We start from the raw sequence: 10,080 nt of genomic DNA on the forward strand, positions 1-10,080 counted from the left end.
TAATGTGCGTTTGTTGTATCTGAAGGCTCTCCTCTCAGAATCACTTATTAAACAATTAAACTACACCTTTGAAGGCTCATACATGGCTATCTATTCAGAAAATAAGCAAAATTCTTGAACAAATGTTGGATATTTTCTTGAGGGATTAAAGGTTGTAAAGTATTCATTTCTCAGATGCCCCCATTGAATCTAGGAAGTTGGTAATTGCTCAGAGGTTTTTTTTTTTTTTTAACAAATATGTTTGGTAAATTTTTATTTTTATTATTTATTGTTTAGAAACACAATGGGAATGTAACAGGACATCTACAGACCCAAGTCCCAAGTCGCACCATGAAATTGGCCCAGACTATCGGAACTTAAAGATGGAAAGTATTACCTTTTAAAGATGTACTGACTGAAAATTTCCCATGTGAACTTGTGGCCAGAATTTGCATTTTTTATGGGTATACTAGTCCAATTAGAAAGAAAAGGCCTTTCCAAAATTATGCTATGTCACTTCCTTTGATTCACAAATTCAGAATCTCAAAATTAAGATTAAGATTCTTTCAGAGAGATGGGAGAGAGGGAGAGAGTGATGGTAACTTACATTTAGGAGAGATATACAAAGTACCAAAACAAATGCAAACACTTACAATTTATAAAATCATAACTCGTTTTATTTGGAACACATAAAATCAATAATACCAGTATATTCAGTACAATCAAATAATTCATGCCCAAGAAAATAATAATACACTTGCATCATAGGCAGCCTGTCCCCCTAGTTTCCACTAAACACTACCATGAGCTTCAGCAATTAACTGCTTGATACTTCCCCATCATGCCTACGTCCTTCTTCTTCTCTTAAATCGCTGCAGTCCTCATTAGCAAGAACTACTTGCCTTTCTGCTGCTTCAATGTCATGCTGAGCAACTCTCTCGTCAATGAGCCTCTCTGAGGATTGTTCTTGCAGGTTATCTTCTCCAATGGTTTGGCTTTCATGATATGGGACGTTTGTCTCCACAGCTTTTGTCACTGGAAGGAGCGAGGCTCGGCAGAGAGGACAGGTGGTGTTAGTGGTAAGCCAGTGATCAATGCAATCTACATGAAATGTATGTCCGCATTGAGGTATTCTCTGCAGCCTGTCATTTGGTTGGTATTCCCCTAAGCATACTGAGCATCTGGAAAATAATATAATCTTTTAGAAGGAAGAAATCAAGGGTCTAGAGCAAGATTTGCCATCTCAGTACTGAATCCCATACTGGTACCATCCTATTACAATGTTGGTATATAATATAGTATAAAATGGTGAGACATATTGAGTGTTGGTATGGTACATAATTATGTACTAGTTTGTTACTGGTATGGTATAGTACAGTACTGACAAGGATGGGAAACCTTAGTTTGGATAATGATTATTGTGAATGAAGTGAAGCTGAAAGAAAAGGACATCACAGCATTACTGTAAAGATTTAGAATGTAATTTTGTGTGAAAGGTTTCATCTTGCACTGCTTTGTAGAAACAACCACACATGGGAGATGCATGCAGATGGACTGGTGCATGGCATTCATACTAAGCTCCTATTTCAGAACATAAAATTATCTTCAAAGCAGATTCTGACATCAAAAAAGGGAATTAAGTATGATCTTGATAGAATATGGGGAAAGCCAAAGATGACAATGCATCTTGTAGTTGCAAGAGTGAGACTCTAAAAAGACATTTTAGCACATGGAAATAAGAATGCTGACTAAACTAATGCACAAGGTAACAGCGACTGAATGACACTAAGAATGCAGAACAGAGCCTGGAATATACTACAACATTAATCAATCTTTTACCATATGGTTTGGAATAAAACTACAAGCTATGGTTCACAAGATGTTGGACTACTCTGTGGGAACATACTTGCACATATGATGCTAATCTTTTGCCCATGTATTTCCTAATTAAACTATCCTTTTGTATCAAAATTTTAAACTATGTTCTTCAAATTTTGGGTAAAATTTTACCAGAAAGGAGAAATAATCACCACATGTGCAAGGAGACATGCAGCAACAGATAGTCCTCTAAGTGATGGGCATCTGCAAATGGTTGAAAATAATCAATCACTTGCTTGATAATATCAGATATTATAAAGAGCAATTTTCAAAGAAGCTTACGTTATTGAGGCCCAGAAAGTATCATAGTTTAAATCATCCTTCTGGAAAATGGGACAAGTAAAACAACAGCTAATTTCTTCCAGCAGATTACTGTAGAAGAATGATCATCTGCTCATTTAGAGCTTGAAATGAGAAGACCTCAAGCCCGGGTAAAGTCTGTGAGGTTTTTCCAAGTTGAGCTTGAATTGCATTTGTGAGAGTGATGCTGAAGCTGGCATTAGTAGCTTCTTTCCTTGAAAGATGACAAGAAGGACATGAACCCCCAAGAAAGAGCTGATGCTAAATCAGAAATTAACCAAATGGGGTAAAATGATGAATGAAATACTTAATCCCCAGCCTCTATTGCAAATTCATGTGTTTAGTTTCACTCATATTAATGAGAATTTTAACAATATTTTTATCCAAGTGCTCAGGGAGTTGGTGTTTTCTAGTCACTTGTGCATTGGTTTCAAACATCTAGTTGAATATTAGAGTAACTCAAGAGTATCTCAGAAACATTTGGAAAAGATATGAACAAATCCACAAGCTCATCGAGAGGGCAGTTTGTGATAAATGGAGCTTTTGGATTGAAGTTTGTGTGGATTTTTTCTCAAATAAACTGTGCTTGTGAAAGAACTTTCTTTCACTTCTTTCCTTTTAGTGCGAATGCTTGCATGCATCCATGTTATCCTCTAAGATGATAGAGAATATACTGGCAAAGCAGAACTAGTAAGTTTGTCAAAAAACCAATGACAAAAACAACAATAAAAATAATTGGAGTTTGAGAAAAGAAGACATTCCCTAAATACTGGAATTTCCAATTAAATTATTGACACTGCCTTCATTTTGCTGTTAAAATGACACATGCCTATGCCAACATCTTGCAAAGGTGTGAAGCCAAAGAAAATGATGCTTAACATGATTTAGTACTGAGTGAAGAAAGAAAAAGAATTCTTGCAATCAAATGGGAAATTCTTTGTATATCGAATGATGAAAGATGCTATAGCATGAAATAGACTTTGTAGGAATAAAAGGTCTGGGAAAATGGCTAAGAAGTAGCTAGTGTTGTCTCTTCAGAACATGTGTAATGGTTTTCTATGAGCATTATGAATAACAACATCTGTGAAGTGAATAAAGCTGCTAATGCACCTTCAGCATATAGAAAAATGATGAAGATCAATTAGAGATTGCAAATTGATGGACATATAATTTGCTCTGTGGCTTTTATGGATAACATATAGAAGTCATTTGTTGAGTGCTCGTTGTTGGAACTAGGGTGGTGCAAGGACAAGTGTATTATAGAAGCAAAAGCCAAGCCTCGACCATAAAGCCTTATCCCGACCATGCAGTCTGCTTTACACATTCTTCTCCACCACTCATTTCCACTAAGATTTGTCTTTGATGTTACTACCCACCTTTCTAAGTATATTCTCACACCTGTCCATTCCATATCACTTAAGGTCTTTCTCCTTTTATTTTTATCCTCAGAGCACAAATCCAAGTACCTCATCTTATTATGGAAAGGAATCCTCAGGTCCTCATTGCAGACACTTGTACCATCTTAGTTGGGTCCCTTTAATCCATGCAAATTCTATAACTGGTTTAATTACCCTTCCTGTCCCCATCTTTCCTGGTTTTTCCTTATACCTATGATAATACTAACCTCTATGGCATGAATACATTTAATAGGGTACGATTAGCATTACCGAAGCATGCCTCTGTGCCCTTACTAAATAATTACTCGTGACCATGGGCATTCCGAAACAGCAGGTATGAGCATAATTAATCACGCAGAAACACAATACCAATGGTTTCTTTAAGAAAAAAATCAGCCTCAAATTGTACACCAGTGTGAAGTAGTCATATCATTCAGCTCCTAAGCAGTCATGAAGTTGATTTTAGCAGAATCATGTTTGCAGTCTGCAAGGCAATAACATGGACTTTACATGGAGATCAGACTTTTGTTTTTGTGCTTGTAGACATGCCATATGTTCCTTTTCTGCTTGGACTGGAGAGTTGAACAGCGTGAGCTTAGCTTTGGAGTTTGGACAATTAAAGTTATCAATTTTTATAAATTATTTTGTAGCTTGTATGGCTGTACTGCACTCACATGAAGTCAAAAGTTGTATGGCAGTGTCCCTGACTTCATAACTGTAAATATGCGAGCACCTCCTTTTGGTTCTTCTTCTCTGCTAAGATATGAACCAAAGTGGGCTATAGAAGAAGGATGGAGTTACATTGAAAGGATGCCATAATCTTTAAATAAATTATCACAGCAAATTTCTCAAAAATGCATATCAGAACAATGGTCATATGTTGGCTTTCGAAGATGCTATTGTCTCCACTACCAAATGATATGTTTGATGGCTTGAGAGGAAATCCAACATACTCAATGGAACTAGAGAAACATGACCTCTGGCTCCTCATGTCTAATCTGCTCAATGTTTGAGTTAAGAGTCCAAAAGGTTTCTTTTCCTTTCAGTGGACACTCCAAAGACGGTAAGTTTCCAAAGGTAGCAAATCATCATAAAATGCTCAAGCAAACTTTATGAAATCTGGCTGAAACTTACATGAGCAAGTATTAATTAGAGTACAGGGCCCGCGATGATGGCCTTATTCTATATTATCTTTGCAAGCTAACTGAAACATTTACTGTCCAGAGTGAGATGGAGCAGAATTTAGACACTCAAATTTACAGGTCTTCAAAGAGGATAAAAGAGCTATAACATTTAAGTCTTTAAATGAGTAAATCATGAACACTTTTCACAGAGTATCCATGTCTGCATCTGATATGTATAAAATAACAATATCCCACAGATATGGCATGCTGTGTCGCAATTGGATTCTTCCAGAAAGTAAACATTTATTTTCACAAAAAAGAAGCGTATCCACTGTGCAAAGGATAGCATCCCAATGCTTTCTAGACAAATACCAGATGCTTTTGGTGGTTGTTAGATTATGAATCAAGCAGAGGATAAAGTAGGTTCAATACCTAGACCCCAACTTGCTTAGGTAATAAAATCCCCCTTGCCCTGCATTACCATGCATGCCTTGACTAAAATAGAAAGTGAACTTATACAAAGTGAAGAAGACAGAATATTTTTTGTAATCATTGAAATGAAAAGTAATATTTGCCATATAAAATATGCAGTGATGCACTTATTTATTGTAGAATCAACATGTCCATACAGCCTCATATTCAAATCTGGTCATCATTGTACATTATAGAATGAAATGGCTTGATAGGTTATTATTGACTGAAAATTAGAAAGTGCAAGGTGTCGAGAATGCATGAATGCTTCTAACCAGTGTTCTGAAACCTGGTTAAGCTGCTGGGGCTGATCTAATGCAACTGCCATCTTATAAGTAATGCAAGTTAGTTCATTTCAAACATGGATTCAGTCAAAAATCTTCTGAATCATTGGCATGAGTAGTTCAACCAATCAGACGACTTGGGTTTGACAACAATGACCTACATGGATCACTCATGAAGGTGATAAGGAAAGAAAAAAAAAAGTAACTGCCAATTCCCTCTTAAGCACGCTAATCCTAGAGCCCTATTATATGTCAAACTCCATCAATCACCCTCTCTCCTCCCTAGCTATCAGATATTGCTGTCCCCATGGCTAGCACCAAAGAGGAGGCCTATCTCTCATCATGGCTGATGCCGAGGAGGAAGCCAATTTCCATCTCTGTCTCCCCTTCATTCCACTCTCATCTCTTATCTCCTTTGTCCTCTTCCCACCATGGTGCCAAATCTGACTATGGCTGATGCTAAGAGAAGTGCTGAAGAAAAGTGTCTTTCCAGTGCCACTTGACAGCAAGGTGCATAAAGCCAGGAAAGGCTACTTTTCTCCTCTCTTTGTTTTTAAATTATTTGCACTAATGTTATCCTTAATTTCAACAAGTGGATTGCCACAGCCAACCTGAGGCAAATAGTTTATTGCCGGCCACCAGGATTTTTATTTAAAGGGGCAGAGATCTTAGAATGGAGAACTCTATCTGGTCATCTACCCATAATCAAACTGTGGACCCGTATTTTGATGCAAAACACATCATCACCTACGCTGGTTGCAAAATATTGCTTTCAACAATGTTATAAAAAAACTGGAAATAGTAAATCCTCATCTTAAACTGCAAGGCACACCCATCCAAGCATTTCTAAGATTGACAACTGAATACATCTTACAACCAACTCTCTAACTTATATAAAACCTAGTTAGTGCCAAATTCTTGACAAGGCAACTTTAGAACAGAGTGTGATTGTTTCGGAACTTATGCATACAGAGGGAAACTCATCTATTAACTACATTAAAGCTCATCCAACAGGCTACACACTCCAATATTACCCTAAATTAGGAAATAATCTAAACTTGGAGGGGAAATCAGAACACGATATAAGCCATCAGACATTGCAATCCTAGAAGTGGAAAATTTAAGTATTGCAAAATGTCCCACAAGATGTGAAAAGATACTAGGATAAAGATTCCTAGGTTAGAAAGCATAAGTGATTAGTAAATTGCGATTCGATGGGAGTACAAAGCTTCCATGGCATTAACACATTGTTGACAAAAGAAAAATATCTGGTCTTTGCTACAAAAGAATTGCATCTCTCTCTCTCTCTCTTCCCCCACCCTCCCTTCTCCCTCCTTCCTCCCCACACCCTCACTTTCCATGTTTCATGTGGCAAGTGAGATGCTTGTTAGATAAAGTAGACTTGTTTGTGACAAATGTAGTTGATTTACCATAAGTTCATTAAAGCAAACAGGTCAACCATTCATAGCTTATCCACGAAAAGAATTAAGTGAGCATTTACTGCAAGTGCCTAGGCATTTTGGAAGCTTTTGATTCAGACAGGCTGTGAAGTAGAGAACTAACAAATCCTTTTGCATTATAAGCTACTCTACTAGTATTGACAGGACCTAGACATCTAGAGAAACTTCAAAAACAAGTAAAAAAGAGTTGCACAGAAAAGCAAAGCAGCAATCTGAATAATTTTACCCTGAAACAAACTTGCACTTTATAATCCTAAGTCATAAAGACATCTAAGATATTTTGGTATTTAAGCAGATGGTGTTCTGCATATCGAATTATCAAAGATTGTTCAAAATTCTGCATGAAAAAAAAGAACCAAATAGAACATTCATCATACCCTATTTTTCCAGTTTCATAGTTTGACCTCTTTTCCTGCCTAACTGATGTCAATATCCCACACTTCTTCCATAAATCCTTCTTAATTTTCAGATAAAGCTATGAGATTTGCTGGCAACAGTGAAGGAATAAAAGAATTATATTTAGAACCTCAAGTGCATGTATGAGGTAATACCAAGAAAAGTTACTAGTCCTCACATTATTTAAGCTTCATTTATTAATTGGCCTGCATTAAAAGATTGGCCTTAAGTTCTATGTCATTAAACCTTTCAATTACCAGTATTCAAGGATAGGTCAGTGTATGTATATTAGAATGACAAAGTGCTTACTAAATATAGGCGAATGCTAATTTGGAACATTAGAGAAGGCTCAAAGGTAAGTGTCTAAAATAAGTAACACAGCACATGGGATGTAATAGAAGGAATTCAAATGAAAGTCAGGCCCAGTTTACAGTAACAGCAAAGATACTGCAACATGATCCTATCACAATCCATATTCCTCATAACAAATTTAAAATATATCAAACTCCTTTGGATTGTAGATTGACAATGGAACATGAAAGAAGAGGCCTCAGGTCATACCAGAGATCCATCATTGTCCCATTGCTTTTTTCCTCAACTGTTCAAATCAAAACCAGAAAAAAAGACTTAGGAAAAAAAAAAAAATTTGGTTCACTATCTAGTTCTGTTTTATCAATGCTCAAAAGAGACTTCACCTGCCATCAATCTACCAACGAAATTCAGAGTTCCTCCAAGGCCTCATAAACTAATAAATAGATTTTCCAAACATATAATTGATTGTTAACTACTTCAATTTACATAATATATAAGTACATTCAACATGAACGAACATGTCCCCAGTAATGACAGGCATATATAGAAATCCTAATTTCCAACAAGGATAATTTCATTCTTCCTTTATGTCACTAATCTTAACATTGTAATAAAGCATAATAAGACAAATTGGCACTGTAAGAGACCTTTCCATTTTTTGCAAATTTTTTCTATGACAAACAAATTCTGAAAGACCATGATTCCAAACTCTAAACATTACACACACAACTGCAACCAGCATAGAACAAACTAATCATTCCTTAAAGATAGTTTCCGTCTCATTGATATATTGCATGAGTATGGAACTTAACCAAAAGAACAAACTAATATTTTAGCTCTTGACCCAAAAAGAAAAAAAACTACCATTACTACAGACCATAAGGCCACAAAATATCTTTCTCCAAGAACTACAAGAACCAGCTAAAATCCAAATTACGAATAACACAACATAGGCTAGCATTTGAGAAGTTGATGATGGTATACTCGACCAATCACAAACACACTCCTAGCATTACCAAAGTAACTGAATAAGCATTGCAGAAGGATCACTCACTGTGTCTCTCTGATCAAGAAGCTCGCCTTGAAAATGACTACCGGAAGCATCTCTCTCACTTCTTTCTTTAAACCTGACTCCGAACTCTTAAGCATGAATCAACAAAAACAAAGCACAATTAATAAAATGCCATCAATCAGGAATGATCTATCCAGCAACAAATGCACGAGACCGAATCTTACTCTTGGGACCTCTCCCCTGCCCAAATGAGAAGCCCTCATCCTCAGTGACTGCCAATTCGCTCTCCGCCGCCTCAAATAGAACAGGTAGAACAAGATCAGAAGAACAAAGGTGAAGAACACCGGCACCGAAAAGATGAAAGCTTGGTAGAGCTTCAACTCAGGGGAAGCAGTCGAGCAATAACTGGGTGGATCCGAAGAGCTACAAGACATCACCAACCAAATTCTAAGATCACAAACTCAGAACTCTATAACAATCTACAGGTGAACCGAATCAATCCAAGATATTTCACTCAGAAATCAAAGAAATGCAAACCCTAAGAGCCCAAAAAAAAAAACAAGAAAGGCTACAAACTCGAGAACGTTAGTGAACGAAAGCCGGAATCTTTGGTTTTTTTTTTTTTTTTTTTTGTTCTTTTTAAGTGAAACTTTGGGTTTATCTCCGATTTTGGAAGGAACTACAGCTAGAGAAATCTGACATTAATCCCTAAAAATCTTGAGAACAGAATGATAGATTGGTTGTGTTCAAGAAAAAGAATAGATCGAGTGATGAGGAATTGGGGTGGAATAAATATATTCCTGGTTGTCAGAAGATGACAGGATGGGGATAGGGAGGGGTTACGCCTCGAGGAAAAGAACCTTGGCTACTGGAGTTTCGAGAAGGGAGAGCAACATTTGCCGATGGATGAAAAGAAAGAGGGGAAAGGCACGGAATAGTGAGAATAATAATTTATGATAAAAGATGGAAGGGGTTGGGATCACGAGGCGTCCTCCCGGGGAACAGAGGGTCGTCGTTGGTGAAGCGTGAAGAGGGGAGGTATTTACTTTTATTTTATTTGGTGCAGGTGAAGGAGGGTTAGGGATGGCAATCAGGCAGGCAGGACATTAGCTGTATCTATTCCGTACAAACCTCCTCCACAGCAGTGGTTGGATTGAATGGTAAGGATGGCAACGGTCCTCCTGTAGCTCGGATTGTTTAATATTCGTATCTATTTTATAATTAAAAATTATTTATTAATATTAATTTTATATTTATTTTGGATTGACATGGTTAGATCAAACCAGGTAAACAAGAGAGATCAAATTTGATTGGATAAAAAATTTATTATATAAATATTATAAAATAATTATAATTTAAAAAAAAAATAGATTAAAATTAAATCGGATCGAATTTGAATTGAAATATATTATTATTTGTATCTGATTCTAATTTTTTTTTTAAAATTCAAATATATCTCAAATTTTA

General features: G+C 36.5%; 1 protein-coding gene across 1 annotated transcript; it reads right to left on the reverse strand.

Moving 5' to 3' along the window:
* Nucleotides 1-607: 607 nt before the first annotated feature.
* LOC105038533 (RING-H2 finger protein ATL58) lies at nucleotides 608-9,708 on the reverse strand. The gene is made up of 3 exons (XM_010914368.4): nucleotides 8,838-9,708; nucleotides 8,656-8,741; nucleotides 608-1,160 (listed from the first exon to the last, which is right to left on the reverse strand). The coding sequence occupies exons 1-3, from the start codon at nucleotides 9,045-9,047 to the stop codon at nucleotides 797-799; spliced, it is 660 nt and encodes a 219-aa protein (XP_010912670.1). The 5' UTR covers nucleotides 9,048-9,708; the 3' UTR covers nucleotides 608-796.
* Nucleotides 9,709-10,080: the final 372 nt, after the last annotated feature.

Source organism: Elaeis guineensis, chromosome 1 (assembly GCF_000442705.2).
Source record: "Elaeis guineensis isolate ETL-2024a chromosome 1, EG11, whole genome shotgun sequence".
NCBI lineage: Eukaryota > Viridiplantae > Streptophyta > Magnoliopsida > Arecales > Arecaceae > Elaeis > Elaeis guineensis.